The 17248-nt window shown below is 36.9% G+C and overlaps 1 protein-coding gene and 1 long non-coding RNA gene across 3 annotated transcripts; both read right to left on the bottom strand.

Moving 5' to 3' along the window:
* Nucleotides 1-1680: 1680 nt before the first annotated feature.
* On the bottom strand, nt 1681-4058 carry LOC128246540 (uncharacterized). Its single transcript, XR_008263269.1, has 2 exons — nt 3647-4058; nt 1681-1786 (listed from the first exon to the last, which is right to left on the bottom strand). It is a non-coding gene; the product is annotated as an uncharacterized LOC128246540 (long non-coding RNA).
* A 281-nt stretch (nt 4059-4339) lies between these two features.
* Nucleotides 4340-13085, bottom strand: LOC128246541 (uncharacterized). Of its 2 annotated transcripts, XM_052964803.1 has the most exons (5): nt 12466-13085; nt 8774-9551; nt 8409-8565; nt 7188-7415; nt 4340-6279 (listed from the first exon to the last, which is right to left on the bottom strand). In XM_052964803.1, exons 1-4 carry the CDS (start codon nt 12964-12966, stop codon nt 7208-7210), a joined length of 1644 nt encoding a protein of 547 aa, XP_052820763.1. In that variant the 5' UTR covers nt 12967-13085; the 3' UTR covers nt 4340-6279; nt 7188-7207. The 2 variants fall into 2 exon arrangements, with proteins under 2 accessions (XP_052820763.1, XP_052820762.1); XM_052964802.1 differs by lacking the exon at nt 4340-6279 and having other exon boundaries at nt 6601-7415.
* Between the last annotated feature and the right edge of the window lie 4163 nt (nt 13086-17248).

Below are 17248 nucleotides of genomic sequence, written 5' to 3' on the forward strand. Positions count from 1 at the left end.
ATCAGATTGATTTTTCTGTTGTTATTTCACTGTTAAAACTCCATATTTCATCGAAAAGCATGAAAGAAAGTATAACATTAAGTTTGAATACAGATCAAAAACGATAATGAGCATTGCAAAGGTAAGTATAATACATCTTAACAGATTATAAAATGATCGGTATTTATGATAGTTTTCAAAATTTTAAATATATAATGTTTGCACTTTTGCACTGAAGTACTATGAAACAGTTTAATTATTTCTAATAAAAACAGACTTTGAAAAGTCTTATTGAAGTTACGCGGTTAAAACGTCATATGAAAACACAAATTTAATTTCAAAGAGGGGAGAACCAACAAAGCTGAATAGTTTTTGTTCACGTACAGAAGCCAGAACCGATTAATACACCATTGGCTGCAAAGATCGTTCGATAGAACAAGATTCAAATGTTTAGCCAGAGTGGGATTTACTAACCAATCAAAGGGACTAACACTTTTGGCTTTGGTATAAATTTTATGTCGTAAGCGAACTAGTGCGGCTGTCGAGAGCGATAATCAAGTCCTTTAATTTTGAAAGTACAATAGATGTTACAAATAATTAAACTTATTTGGGGAAATTAGCATACTCGCTTTTAAAAATGCATGTGAAGGGTTAACCGGTCGACAACATAGTATACTACAATTATTTTATTTCAACAAATGTTTGTTTTATAACCAAATAGTGAACTTAATTAATAAATATTTGCAAATAAGATATGTACATTTCTGGGTGATTAAGACATAAAACATAATTTACACGTATTTCAAACTTCTTATAATATGAACATAAATTCTTAAATATTTTAAAATTCAATTCACAAAATATTAAAGCTAGTATATCCAAAAGTACTTTGATTAATTAAATTCAATTAGACACAAAAATATTATATAAAGATAATGACAACATACCTGAATAATGAAGATAAAGCGTATTTAAGTCCTTTTATTTGGAAAGCAAACACGTATTTGCGTTTCATGACACAAGCTTCATCTTAAAAACAAGGTTTTCAACACTTTGATACAGATCTCAGATTTGATAAGCATCATTAAATCATTAACTTGTCACTACAAAAATTCTAAATTTGAAGCTGGCATAGTCTGAGGAATTGTGCTACTGTTTTGAAAAAAATGTATGATAGGTTGACACCAATTAAGGTAATTAAAGGGAAATCACTTAGTCTTAGTTGGCCAATTTATTGAACTTAAAAACAAGTTAAGAATCTCAAAAGATCATTATTAACTGCCAAAAATATTATACAGGCTGCAGACATTAATATGTTTACATGATATATAGACACGCAAAGTTTGAAAAGTAGTTTTTAGTCTTAATAGTTATTCTTAAAAAATATCTAAATATTAAATTCTTGATTATTAAGCATAATATTCATATTACCCAAGTAAAACAAACAAATGTAATTTACAATTATCATTTTAATATACATTTAATTTATGTTACAAAATATGGGGCAGAATACAAACATACTGGGGTATTATTTCAAGAATCAGAGAGTTATTTTTGGTTAGTTGGGTGGGGTTATAAGTTATATAGTTTTTATTGCTTTTGTGTCATTGTGAAATTTGTCATGTACATATGTTGAAATGTTTTGGGGGTTTTACTTTTATTTTTAATAAGCGTGGACTTAAAAGAGTTACGAATAATACGAATAGAATATCCACTTTATTTAGAGCTCTTATATTACATGTACTGGTCAAAATGTTGAAACATTCCATCGAGGCATCACTGAATCTCACCACGCTCTTCGTTTGATCTGAAAGTTTGAAATCATATATTTATAACGAGTTTTATTGGCAAACGGCATTGTTGCCTTTGGCCGTTTATACTTGGTATAGATAATTATGGCCAAGGCAAAACGTTACATACACATTACTAATAATGTAATACATAGAGGATATTTGTTTATATCAGTGTGAGATAGTATTTTATTTCAAGGGTGTCGTAGAAAAACACATCAATATAGTTTTTGTATGATCACGAGTGAAATAAAAAACGATTTCACACTGAAATAAACAAATGTTCTGTCTCTTTTATGCTTATTTTCGGAGTTTTATTAGTATTTCAATTTATTTTCTTAATTACCCCCTTTTTTGAAAAGCGTGTCTTTTACGCTGTAACCAGTGGGACGCCCTAATAGCAGATGACATATCTGTTAAATTTCTATTTCCTGTTTGTTGGGAAAAAGTTCTCTGATATTCTTTTTTATAGTTAAATATTTGCTCGTTTTTTTAGTGCAAAGATTTTTTAAACAGTAATCAATGAAGTTTTATTATTGCATCTATGTTCCACAAAATAACGAAAACACTTTTATTTTAAGCGGAGCATGAATACATAACCAAATCACTACGCCGCCATTCATTGAATGAAAATTTGAAAGTTCGAATGTGTTAGTGAAACAATTGCGGATAATCATTGGATATAAAACATTTTTCTTAGTTTTAGAGTGTGTTTCATGATACATGGATATTTTTTCTTAGTTTTAGAGTGTGTTTCATGATACATGGATATTCAGTCATCTTACTGTCAGAGACCAGTCTGTTTTGCTTGAAGACTGGTCGATTTCCTGGTAAAAAATATATCCGTAAATCTGTAAATTGTAGTGTGAATTTTCCGGGAAGTTCTTATTACAACCACAAACAGTTCAAAATACATTTGAACGATGATATAACATTTTATTTATGTTCAAACAGTTGTTTTCGTCTGTAATTTGTTTGGTATGAAAGCAGATGTTCGATCATTCTGTTTCGAGATCAAGAAAACGTTTGAGAAACGAGATAACCATTTTTCTTATAAACGGTAAGTTGTTAATTTCCAAATATATCTTTATTTAAATTTATGTAACATTTCTTTAAATTTAATACCTTATTTGCCAACATTTTCTGGTTCAAATTGAAGTGTTCTGTTTTGATCAAGGGGAAGTAACTACAATGGATTTTAAAAGTAGTTCTGAAAGTCGATATTTTCACTCCTTATTTTGCACTGAAAATATCAGATTGATTTTTCTGTTGTTATTTCACTGTTAAAACTCCATATTTCATCGAAAAGCATGAAAGAAAGTATAACATTAAGTTTGAATACAGATCAAAAACGATAATGAGCATTGCAAAGGTAAGTATAATACATCTTAACAGATTATAAAATGATCGGTATTTATGATAGTTTTCAAAATTTTAAATATATAATGTTTGCACTTTTGCACTGAAGTACTATGAAACAGTTTAATTATTTCTAATAAAAACAGACTTTGAAAAGTCTTATTGAAGTTACGCGGTTAAAACGTCATATGAAAACACAAATTTAATTTCAAAGAGGGGAGAACCAACAAAGCTGAATAGTTTTTGTTCACGTACAGATTGTGTGTGCGTGGGCAAAGACTTACTTAACTCCATTACTGTCTAAATAGTAAATGCATCTCTAATGACTGTTAATTTTTGGGAAATAGTGATAAATGAAAAACACTTCTGTCTAGCTGAAAGTATCCGAAACACCTTATGTCCCTTAAATGTATCCCCGCCGAATCTCGAGGGGCAAAACCATTGATATCAAATCAGGAATATCAGTTCGCACTCCATTGCGCCTCTACAAAATCAGGCACGTCAGTTTGCATACTCACCTAGTCGTTGCGTCCCCACCATCTTCGGCAACATTGAATCCGTCCATAGCCGCAGCGGCCGCTCCAACGCTCACCTCGGTAGCAGCGGTATCCACATCTGCAAGATCCGCCACCACCACCCCAGTAACCTATTTCGACATTAACTCTAGTAAATTGCATAATTATATTTTGGAATAAGCAACATATCCAGCGCTTTCTGTAGAAGCGGCGTTACGAGGGGAGCCATGGCGTCCCAGTAGACGGCTGGTCGCCTTCTATGCAGTGCCATTAACACGTTAAGTTCTGCGAGGTGAGTGTCTTTCGATGGTGGAAATTGAAAGTGGACTTTTTCAGTTTTTGATCAAATCATACTTTTTTCCACATGTTGTTGCAATTGCGAGCTTGTAAATTTTATCTTAAAATGAAGAAAGTAATCAGTGTCGATGAATTCAAAATAATACTGAAGAAATTGTAAAACTCCGTTCAGGTAGCACGCTGAAAAATGACACGACAAAGATAAAATGTCAAAAATGTAAGTTTTATGTATTGACTAAATACATAAAGCTTACTTTTAACAACAAATTATGGGATAAAAATACCCAAGCTATTACTTGAGCGAATAATTATAGTAGTTTAATACATCTTCTAAAATATGTATTTCGGTAATATTCGATTTAAAGAATTGCCGAATATTCGAATATCAAGTTTGCCATTCGTTTGCATCCCTAGTGTTTAGTAATCAATACGTTAGTTCATGTTTTCAGTGTGAAAGCTTCAACCATCGTACTGCCTCTAAAGCTCGGTGGTAAAAGGCAGAATACGCGACGTCATACCAAAGGACGTTAAAAAGTAAAACCAGTGGCACTCTTGTCCGGGCGCTCGACATTGGATGGTAATACTGAACATTTAGAGAACCCAGAAAGGTTGTCTTGTTTCTCGTGTTTCTCGTGTATCGGTGTTTTACATTTGCACTTTAAAGAACTTGCACCCGGAGATTCTTGTATCTCACTACGTTCCTAAAAACCGAATTATATTTAAATACTGATAATGTTGTGGTCTTTTCTAACTCCTAATCATATCATCCACTGCATACAAATATACTTGAAATTGTGATACATATGGTGAGGCCATTTCATTATGTAGCCAAATTTGAGCGCGCAGTCCTTTAATTGAACTCGTAACAGACATCGTGAATGAATCTAAATGTCCATACATGAACGGTGCCAGAGCAGTGCGCTATGTGAATGCTAATGTTCAGTAAAACCCCTATATGCGACCACCTCGTTTTCACGACCAACCCACTAATGAGACCGATTTTTTTCAGACCCGATTTTTTTCCTCTAAAATTGGACCATTAAAACTGTAAACTGTATCATTATTGATGATACTTTCCTTGACCTTTCATGTCCGTCCATTTGGTTTGTATGACTTATTTATGTTCACGTCAAAGCCGTGCAATGAAGCTTTGGCTCAAAGCATGGACTATAATCTTATTAAACAAAGCAGCTTTCTTGACTAAACGTATTTCTAACGAACAAAACACACATTGAGAACGAAATAAGAAGAAACCATGCACATTTTCTTTCAAACACATTTACCTCTTTGGGCTTCCGCCTCTGGCATCATGGCAAACGTCAGACATCCAAAGATGAGTAGAGTTAACAGTAGATTGTTCATTTCGACGCTTGGTGCAGTTCGACGTTAACTGACAAAACTGTTAGTACCAATAGTGTTAAAGAACGTCACTGTGTGCGAGTTTCGATGTGTTTGTTAGTGAACCTGTGGACCGTCTTTTATACAATCCTTTCAAGGATGTCATGACTTTGCATAACCGAAACATGTTCACGTTTTCTTTTCAACAAAATGTCCAAACATTGTTTTCCATTATGTATGCCCTGTTTTTCATGTAATTTTGATTTGGGATAATTGATCGATAATGAATTGTTGAGCTTAATATAAGTTATTACTGCGCCGTTAGATGTTCAACGTCCACTCGATAGTAACAGAGGACGCATCCTATTACATAAAAGTATTGGATTTGTATTATCTGATGCTTAAAGCTGGAGATTTGTGTAAATTAACATGGTCAGTTCTTACCTAATATGATTCACTTATGAAAACCAACATGAAGGACAAAATTAGATATCCTTAATTGCGTTATTTCATCTTAAATTGATGATGATCTACAAAACGTGTAATCAAATAAGTTGATATGTTTAAATACTATTGCGTGACATGCTTAAAGGGACTCATTCACAATGTGTTTTCCCCTTTAAAACGCGAATAACATACTGTGTATTGTCTAAATAGCGAATGAATATTAAGACAGCCGAGACTCAAGCACTCCTACTCAATGATGAACAGGGAATCAGCTTCAAATTTACCGCGCGCATCTGCACAGGCTGTACATGCGTGGGAACGTGATGCTACAGGACTGAATCTTGTGTTAGATATATCGAAACTGAAAATGGTTGAATTGAGCAATTCATAAAATTCAATTATTTTGACCAAACTATGAATTTTATTTGAGAAATTCTGAAATAAACGTAGGTAAATGCATTGTTTAAGCGAAATGCAGAAGTTTATTCCTTTTACTTACTTGCGCATTTCCAACATCTACCTAAAATTCTGACTTCCTGTAACGCCGTCAAAATCTAAAAAGCAATATTTCAACATAATTATATACAATTTTGAAAGTCAAGGTTGCAAGCTGTAAATCACTTTGTTTAACACTTCAAACGAATTACAATACTTGATTTAGAAAATTAAAACAGATATCATTAAAAAACGAAACACACTATAATGTGAACGAGTTGCTTTAATGTTGAAACAATTAAGAGGTTACATAAATTTGTTGACTACCGACATTCGGTGAACAAGTGACACATATAATCATTTACATTTTTAATGGAACATATTACCTTGTTTCACTAAGGAAGAAACTATTATAGACCTTCCATTTTTTTTTTAAATTGATAATCATTGTTAATGCAACTAAATTCAATTGTCCTATGGCGTTTAATCAAATGTTCACCTTGAGTTTTACACAATTTTAGTAATGCACTTGATACACAACCATTTTATAGGAATTACTAATCGATAACTAGATTTTTTGAATGTGACGGATGCAGTTCAAATTATGAAAGCGAGCAGAAAGTGACGGTATGTGAAGACCCGATGACATCACATAATAGAAATGACACTAAAGACACGTTTAGAAATAATGACATAATTTCACATTATTAAAAGTGTCTTTGGCTTTTCAGAACACCGCTTAGCGACCACTTGGAAAACGTTTGCTGGCAAGTTTTGTGATTCTTTAACTCTAGGTCAAAAGCTAAGTTCTTTATTTTATATCCTGTATATTTTATGGTACACGACAACAAGTATAAAAGTATTGGCTTTTTGTATATGTTTAACAAGTGTGTTGCACTGTTCGATGGAGTATTCATTAGCTAGATTTATTATATTAGTTGCCTAAAAATGTTCGCTTAAGACTGGAGGACTAGCAACACGTTATAAATGGAAACATTTGTTACTAAGTTCAGTTGTTAACACATACAACTTCAAGTCTCAGCCTCATTATCCAACGAGGGCAGGTGACTGTTGAGGCGTCTGTGCGAACGGGCGGTTCATGTCGGAGCCCACGCAGTGGAGACACGTGAACACATGGTCCGGGTCCCACTGACGCTTTATGGACAGAAGTCGGTCGTAGTGTCCACCCCAGTAGTCCGTCTTCCAGTTCGGGAGGTGCGCCGAGGGTTCGTTAAAGTAGGTCCCCTGTCCGTACCTTAAATTTGAATGGACACATTTCAATTTTATACTGAACTCGGAGAACGTTGATTTATACAGATCACGTTACCCAGCTTATGTCGGTTGCGACTGAAACAGGTTAAATACATATGGCGATACCGATCCGATAGTTGCTGTAATTGCGGTTGTCTTTTGCCGGTTGTCTCAAACCGGACAATTGGCGTACTCCGGTTCACGCTGTCATCGCAAAAATAAACGGCATAACATTAGTGGTTCCCTGGTGTTCGGATTGTAAGTCGACCTATACTGGCTTTCGACACTACAGCGAATAAAGTCATAGCTGGGAGGCTTTTACAAGTTGACGTTACCTCACTCTATCCGTGGAAATATCTGAACATAAATGTCACAAAACAAATACATCATTGTTTGCTTAAAACAGAAAATTATCATCATGCTTAATTATGAGACATTATAAATGCCCGCTCCATAAACAAGTCCTATTCAACCATGCTTCATTATATAACTTTGCCTATTTAATCATATTGAAACTCAGCCTATTAAAAGAAGTTGCATTTCCGAACTTTATCTATGAATACATGTTGCAGTTCATAACCTGCCCCATTCAAACATTTTATAATTTAGCCTTTACAAACACGAGGCATTTCATAACATATTCTATTCAAACATGCTGCTTTTCATAACTTGGCCTTTTGAAAAATGTTGCATTGTCTAACTTGCCTTATTCAAATATGTTGCATTTCATAACTTGGCCTATGAAATACTTAGTATGTTGCATTTCATAACTTGGCCTATGAAATACTTAGTATGTTGCATTTCATAACTTGGTCTATGAAATACTTAGTATGTTGCATTTCATAACTTGGTCTATGCAAAATGTTGCATTTTCTAACTTGCCCTATTCACAACTACTGCTTTTTCATTTGCTTTTTTTGCTTTTGCCCAATTCAAATACCTTCCATATCCAAACTAAGGTGGAAATGCCTAACTTCATTACCCTATTTGAACTTACGTCAATAGACGGTCGCCAAACTGCGCGGCTAAATCCTCCTCTGGCTGGAGCCCTGCCTTTTCCGGATCCCAAGTTCCTCCACAAGTCAAACACATGACCCCTGTGCGCATGCTTGGATTCATAGCTGTCGTATCCGGTTGTACGTCGTTCATGTGACCTGTTAAGATTGTAACATTGATTCACAACACTCTGTATTCTATGCAGTCTACTCGATAAGTTACCACTAAGATGCAGAACAAACCTTGGAAATATGATCTTTAACCGTTACGACGTGTTTTATTTCACTTTTCCTTCGGTCAGCATTTTGCAATAAATGGTCATAAGCCTTATGTTATACAGCAATGGAGTGCAAACTATTATAGTACCTCCTATCAGAGTCCCGGTACAGCCCATCTCAATTGGAAGTCCAGAATGGTTAGCCAGCAACATATCGTATGTGAAATCATAAAAATCGTCAGTGAATCCCCCAGGTTGCATAAAGGTGCTAAAAACGTAACTGTTCGTATAAAGAGCGTCCTTTGTGTCTTTCTCGTAGTCCAAAAAATCCGTCCTATTATCAAGCTGACACTGCCCTCGATATTTGTTCAGGAAAGGATCAATCGTGTGAAACGAAGGTGATCCCCATTCGCCAAAGTGGTTCAGGTATAGAAAAACACCACTTGGTGTGTGATAGATAGGACTTCCTTTTGCTGAGAGAATTTGGTATCCTCCCCATTCTGGAGCTAATGTCGTAGAGAGAAGGTCGTTAAATGTCTTTAAGAAAAGTCTGCCCACGTCATTGCCATTCGCGTCTTTGAAGGCCGAAATACATGCAAGTCTTACCATACGCGAGTCCTTGTGTATTTTGTACGTGAACGCCGTCACAATCCCAAACGTTGCACCGCCGCCGCCTCTGAGAGCCCAGAATATATCGGTATCTTGAGATATGCTCCGTGCGCCGGTGTCTGGATCGACATGCACAGTCTCTGTTTCCGTTGCGTACACGAGGGACCCGTTGGCCGTTACCATCTCTACCTCAAGGAGATTGTCGATGGCGAGTCCGAACTTTCGGCCAATAGGGGAGTGTCCACCACCCAACGTGAAGCCGCCAATAGCCACGGTGGGCGAGGAGCCGCCAATGACCGTACGGTTGAACTTGTTGAGCTGTAAACAAAGGGAGAAACAGTTACCACCGACAATTTTATTGTTGACACAGCGAAAAACAATTACTCGTTGCCATATGGCTTGAAATCTTCTTTAATCCATCAAGTGAATTTAAATCAAGTTCAACATATTTACGAAAGCAGCTACATGTATACATATACAGTTCGCATTGGTTTCACTACAATCTGCCAATTTATTGAAGCGTGATATAACGCTTGCAACAACGACTGTCTCTTTCGTGCAAAATGTACAAAAACGGTCATCTCTATCTCGCCCCTAGCCCCTTAAAATTGTCATCCCAGTCTCCCCCCTCGCCCTTTTAAACGGTCACCCAGTCTCGCCCCTCGCCCCTTGAAACGGTCTTACCAGTCTCGCCCCTTGAAACGGTCTTACCAGTCTAGGCCCTCGCCCCTTGAAATGGCCATCCCAGTCTCGCCCCTCGCCCCTTGAAAAGGTCATCTCAGTCTCGAACCTAGCCCCTTGAAACGGTCACCCCAGTCTCGCCCCTCGCCCCTTGAAACGGTCACCCAGTCTCGCCCCTCGCCCCTTGAAACGGTCTTACCAGTCTCGCCCCTTGAAACGGCCATCCCAGTCTCGGCCCTCGCCCCTTGAAATGGCCATCCCAGTCTCGCCCCTCGCCCCTTGAAATGGCCATCCCAGTCTCGCCCCTCGTCCCTTAAAACGGTCATCCCAGTGTCGCCCCTCGCCCTTTGAAACGGCCATCTAAGTCTCGCCCCTCGCCCCTTGAAACGGCCATCCCAGTCTCGCCCCTCGCCCCTTGAAATGGCCATCCCAGTCTCGCCCCTCGCCCCTTTAAACGGTCATCCCAGTCTCTCCCCTTGAAAAGGTCATCCCAGTGTCGCCCCTCGCCCCTTGAAACGGTCATCCCAGACTCGCCCCTCGCCCCTTGAAACGGCCATCCCAGTCTCGCCCCTCGTCCCTTAAAACGGTCATCCCAGTGTCGCCCCTCGCCCTTTGAAACGGCCATCTAAGTCTCGCCCCTCGCCCCTTGAAACGGCCATCCCAGTCTCGCCCCTCGCCCCTTGAAATGGCCATCCCAGTCTCGCCCCTCGCCCCTTTAAACGGTCATCCCAGTCTCGCCCCTCGCCCTTTGAAACGGCCATCTTAGTCTCGCCCCTTGAAACGGCCATCCCAGTGTCGCCCCTCGCCCCTTGAAACGGCCATCCCAGTGTCGCCCCTTGCCCCTTGAAACGGCCATTCCAGTCTCGCCCCTCGCCCCTTTAAACGGTCATCCCAGTCTCGCCCCTTGAAACGGTCATCCCAGTCTCGAACCTCGCCCCTTGAAACGGTCATCCCAGTCTCGCACCTCGCCCCTTGAAACGGCCATCCCAGTCTCGCCCCTTGAAACGGCCATTCCAGTGTCGCCCCTCGCCCATTGAAACAGCCATTTCAGTCTCGCCCCTCGCCCCTTGAAACGGCCATCCCAGTCTCGCCCCTCGCCCCTTGAAACGGTCACCCCAGTCTCGAACCTCGCCCCTTGAAACGGTCACCCCAGTCTCGCCCCTCGCCCCTTGAAAGGGCCATCCCAGTCTCGCCCCTCGCCCCTTGAAATGGCCAAAGAAAAAAGCGAGATTTCTTTGTTACATTCTCGGATCTATTATTCTTTAAATGTATACAGTTAACATTTTTTCTCATTTGAAAAGGCTTCATTTTCACTTCAGCGCATCTGTATTTATAAAATGATATGTTTCATACCATAGCAACTAACATTCACGCATCTTATTTTCCCTCACTTTATACAGTAAACAGTTTTCTCACCAAAATCTATAAAAGCTTTTACTTTCACTCCTGTGCATATATGTATATGCTTACTTTCATTTCATAATTAACACACTAAATTTTTGAATTATTTTACATTCTGTAATGATTTCAAAAGAAGGGTGTCAGATTTACTGTATTAATTGAACGAAAACAATAATGAGAGATTCTAACATAAAAGTGTCGCGTTGTTTTTCGGTGTCAATATTTATGTAAAAAAACTACAGAAACAAGCTGAGTAGCCAAAAGTTTAAACATAACCCCCATTTAATGGCACATGGTAAACGCCAAAGACATAAAACACAAAAACAAAACATCACAAACAAGAAACATGGAACAACAGCACAAAACTCCACAAACAACACAGTACATAATTATATACTATATAAAAAAAACTAGGTGTGTTTATCAGAGATTGTTAGGTACCGCATTGGAACGATCAGTAAAATGGAGGTTTAAACCAGTTTGCGTGCACAACCTTACTCTTATCCCAAAAATCCCGAATAAAGTAAAAACGTAAAAGGTAAATCTTATCAAAGTATGCATTAACTCAACTTTAATTGGCGAGATACGAGACGCGATGTCCCTCACAGGATTCCGAAAAAAACACCTTTGTTGAGCTGATTAACGAGTATGTACTCAACACGCAGCGCTGTCAAACACATGGCAACCAAGTGGTATGGTTTATTATTCTGACGTTTAAAGTGACACGCTTATTCAAAATCAATACATTTACATGTTTAACAAACATCAGTTTGACGTATAAACCTAAACTACTTGCTGAATATTGTCTTTACTGAAAATATTAATTACTGGCAACATCAAGATTGTAACCATGTGCTAAATTTTAGAAAGCGCAAAAAATATTAAATGATTGGTGAATGCTAAACGATTGACTGTGGTTAACTATTGTCTCATATGGTACAGTATTTTTTGCGTATTTCTTTCAAATTCAGCTCGGAATCCTTCATATGAAACGTTGTTTTCGACATTTATTCATCCTTCTTGGAGTATTTAAAAATGTATAAACTGTGGTAAATCCTATTTGGGAGTAAGAGTGCATCTTTAAGTTACATTGTAGTACATTTAAAATACTGATATTCAAAAAGCAGTGGCTGAATGGACAAACTATTACCTCGGTGTAGACGCGCATCCAGGCGTTCCCGCTTTGAGCCTTCAACTCCCCGTCGGCGTTTCTTGTCGAGTTTAGTTTGACTTCCAAACCCTTCATTTTCTCGAGGTTTAACTGCAAAGTGCCATCACCCGTGGACCGTCCGATGTAGTCGTGCCCAGAGGAACGTATCGTAAGCTTGACATTGAATTTGTTCGCGAATTTTACCGTTTTGATGACGTCATCAACGCTTTCTGCCATAACGACGACGTAAGGAAACATCGTTACGCGCGTGTTTATCATTATTGTGACGTTCGGGTATCTTTCGTCCGTGGGTGTGATAATGTCTCCGTCAAGAGAGGCGGCAAAATCCAGTATATCTTGATGTGTAGGCATGCATGTTTGGCCTGGCCAACAGAAATTGTCTTGTACATTCGTGTGTCCTTGGCAAGAACTTGCAGCACGAGCGTTTACTATTACTGCGAAAACAAGCAATAGCGCACCTTGGGTGTAGAAATTCCTCATTTTCAGACAAGAGCTACGAGAGTGGTTTTTGCTATTTACGAGTTCTTATGTTACTTATAGCTACTATTACCAAAGTATATGTCCATGTGCAAGAGTCAATTGTATATTTCAGTAAGACTTCGATTCTTTAAAGGCTGCACGTTCGCTTTACAGTTTCGACGCTTTTTTATATGGTGACGTTATCATGGAGTTAAAAATGAGCTCAAGCTATCAGTGTACTTAGGAATTCACAAATTTCAAGGGTGTTTCATCTAAGTGATAATGATATCTCGAAATCAATAAACCTTAAAAACATACAGATCCGAAAATTGACCGAACTGAACGACGACAGAAGTATACCTTATAAATGTGCTGTCTCGGTATCATTATGTCGGATGCACCAATGCTTGTACCTGTATATAATAATTTGGAGTAGATAAAGCGTATGGTGACATAATTATGTTATCTCAAAATACTTCATTCAGTTCTACAACCATGTTTCTTATGATTATTAAACAGTTTAGTTATCTTTTTTGTCTTTTTTTTTGTCTGATCTTTACTTTGTTTGGCATCCTAGTTAGAACAAAAATACAATAATCATGATACTATATGGACACATATGATCAAACCATAAATATATAATTCCCAAAAGCTGTCTTTGTAGGCATTCATCGTACGTTTGAGGAGTTGGCAAGCGTTGTGTGTCTCAGGTCGAGGAGTTCCTAAATTAAACAGTTAATATGATTTGTTTTACTTTAGACTTTTTTGTCATAAAGTTATTGTAAGCTCCGAATAGGCTGTTACCTTTTATTATTCTACTATAAATAATTATTCGGTGTGAGCTTGAGCATTCATTAACTAGTTTAAACCCACAATATTTTATATTTCTCGAACCGTTCCATGGCGGTAAACAAAACATTTTGAACAAAGCTGGTTTGATGCATGTGTTTTCCGTCTGTGTTGTTTGTTTTTTTTTGGTGATCTCTGCCTCCCGTTCAGTACATGCTAGGTCTTATAAGCCTTGTGCTTTTGAACACTGTCTTCGTTGATATTTGGCTACTTTGACAAAACTAATGGAAGAAACTCAGTATACAAGTAATATATATCTTTTATCAGAAGCATTAGGAAAATATTACTCTTTTTATATATATTATTATCTTACTAATATCTCTGTCAGTAGATATGTATTACATATGTATAGAAGCCAAACTTTAATAATATATATATATATATATATATATGTTACCCAGTTCAATGGGATAAAATGATTTAATCTTGAAGACGCCGTTGCTTGAACAAGGATTGAGGTAATAACATAGATGTGTAAGCATTTGTATCTATCTAATTAGTAAACATTTTAATTTGCTCTTTTGAGGTGAACATTACATTAAATTCAATCATTCATACATATTCATTCTTAATACATATGTAATCATTCATTCAGGGTTGTTTATTCTAATAACTTGAAAAAGTGTTCGTTTTTCATCCATATATTATATATACAACTCAATACAGTCAAAATGCCTTTAACACATTTTATTATGTTTCTATAGCCAACTTTGTTGCTGATCTGCAAAAACATTCAATGGCATTTTCACTTCTTTGTGTGTGAATTATTCAAAAGAGTGGCATTTACAGCAAATCAGTTATAATAAAGCCAAATAAAAACAATGGGAAAGTGTTGTTCTCTGTATACCAAATATAGCCTTAAATCAGATATTTAAATCAGATATTTAAACTAAAATAATAATATCGCCAATTGATGTTGTTCATTGCAGTTTCTGCATTATGTAGTTATCTAACATATGAAAACACAATTAATTATCATCAATATTTCAAAGGGGTTTGTGTACCATTTTCTTCGTGAACGAGGGGAATAAATCTTTGCAGCACCTTTTTTAATATGTAAACAATGTTATTTTACTTTGTTTCTGTTTCTCTGTTGTTTTATTTATCATATAATGAATATATGTAAATGTTCATGCAATAAAATGTTGTTGTTTTTAGAAACGTTCGCAACAAACGGGTGAAAGTATACGTAGTGTTGACAAAGATCATTAATGTCCCGCTTGATATCGCGTACGTTCAATTTCCTTTAAAGGAATACGTAGAAGACCTTTGTTTTGTGCAAATGGTTCACAGCTATAAGTATAATTTGACCCAACAGATATGGTTTCCCAGGCCGAGGCATTGCCTGTTTAGGCATGTGATATAATGTGCCTCGGGTACATGGCAAAATGTTAAAACTGAACTGCTGACAAGACAGACGTATTACTCTCTGCATCTAAACGCCATGCTAAATATCCGTTTTGATATCACTGTGAATGTTGGAGTTTCTGAGATAAAGCCAACCACGTGCGTCAGAAATATTTTGCATTGCTGATTTCGAAGTTGAACATATGGTAGTATGTTAACTGGGTCTGTCGATCTTGCTACGGTCACTTTCGGAAGATAGGTCACATCAGACGACATCTTACAAAGAAAGTCACAACATATATTTTGAACACTTAAGTCACATCAAGACTCTACTACATGTACTATAACGTGATCCCGAAAGGTATGTTTGAGATCTCAACAGATTATATCAAAAACATGTTAGATGTGTAAGGACCCCCATGTGTCCTAAGATAAAAAAATAACTCTATAATACTAGAAGTACTAAGAAGTACTGTAAGACCGCTATTATGTATTGTGACAAAGGCTACGTGACTGTTGTCTCAAAGCTATGGATTTCTTCTCCAGGAGGAATAAGGGACTGTGACACGTATGCTTCTTTTAAAAGATCACTGAAGACGCACTGTTTTAGATATGTGAGAATTATTGGTATACTTAAGATCAGGAGCAGAGCAGCAACAAGGGGAGCCCGTAGTGGATATTCTATTACCCATCATTACATTCAAGAAAAGCATAGCCTTTTCATTATTTATTTCATTTTTATTATCTTTATCTTATGTTTGGGAAATAATGGGCAAGGCTCGGACGAAATGTCGATAAAATATCAACGGTTCTGTCACGGTATATCTATGATCAGATCCGACCAATCTATATAAATACCACAAATTGTCCATTAAATGTTATTTGAGAGTTGCCAATCGCCGAGCAACGAATATGCTGAGAAAGCGGTATACTACTCCCTCTGAATACTTAGCTGCTAGGTATGATTGCTAGTTAATCGTCAGAGCCTTACCAGTGAAAAAAAAAACACACAACACAAACCAACATCGAAATAATGGAATGTTAAAAAAAAACAAATTAACACAATAGGTTTGCAGCACACCTAGTATTGAAATCATCAGCTGGACTTCGGCGTAAGGTGGAAAGCCTAATGGTTAGCGAGATGTGCAGAACGATTGGATCGTAACCTCGAGTCAATCTCCGGATTTACTGAAAATATATATAAGAAGCAAGCAGAACACATGTATCGAAACCAGTATCATTCATTAAGTATATATGCCTGTATGTAGACAAGTTTGGGGTTTTGGGAGGGTGGGAAAAATAAACCAAAAATAATAGAGCTGCAAAAGGCTGACCTTTCTCATACGATGGTCGGAGCGAAGAGGCCTGTATAACCATGTGCTTTGTAGAGGGCGCTCACTGCGGCCAATCAGATCAGTATAAAAAGTTACGTCATGCAATTGCTCGCAATATGGTTATAGAGCACCATTGATTAAATGCATTACAAAGATACCAATAACGAAAGTTATCCTTAAAGGAATAACTTGAATTAATTGTCATTATGAACATAAACCTTAACTTGTCAATTGTATACGTTATGTTGTTGTTGTTAAAGCATTATGTAAATATAACACTTCCGTATGTCCAATTTGTATGTTGTATCATTGTTCGAAGTCCTGTTATTTTTTCCACTCTTTATCAATGTGTATATGATCTATCAGATCATATGTGTTCGTTCTTTTTGGATATCTGAAATAACAGTTTATGTTTATGTACCTTATTTGACTCATTCCGCATCTCTTAAGTTTAAGTCTTGCTTTTCATCTTTTGTAAGTGTCCATACCTACTGATGATTTTAACCATACAAAAAAATCATAATCATACAAAAATAATAATTTATTATCGTCAAGAAATCTTGTTTTTCGAAGGGCTGCATCGATAATTCATGTTTCATCTCAAAATAGAGCATTAAAAGCTATACATAAAATGACACTCTTATTCAAAATCAATACATACACATGTATAGCAAACATAAATTTTGACTAATAAACCTTTAACTGCTAACTTAATAATGCATTTATGGAAAAAATCAATTACTGATAACAAGATTGTAACCGTGTATTTAAAA

This window comes from Mya arenaria, chromosome 9 (assembly GCF_026914265.1).
Source record: "Mya arenaria isolate MELC-2E11 chromosome 9, ASM2691426v1".
Taxonomy (NCBI): Eukaryota; Metazoa; Mollusca; class Bivalvia; order Myida; family Myidae; genus Mya; species Mya arenaria.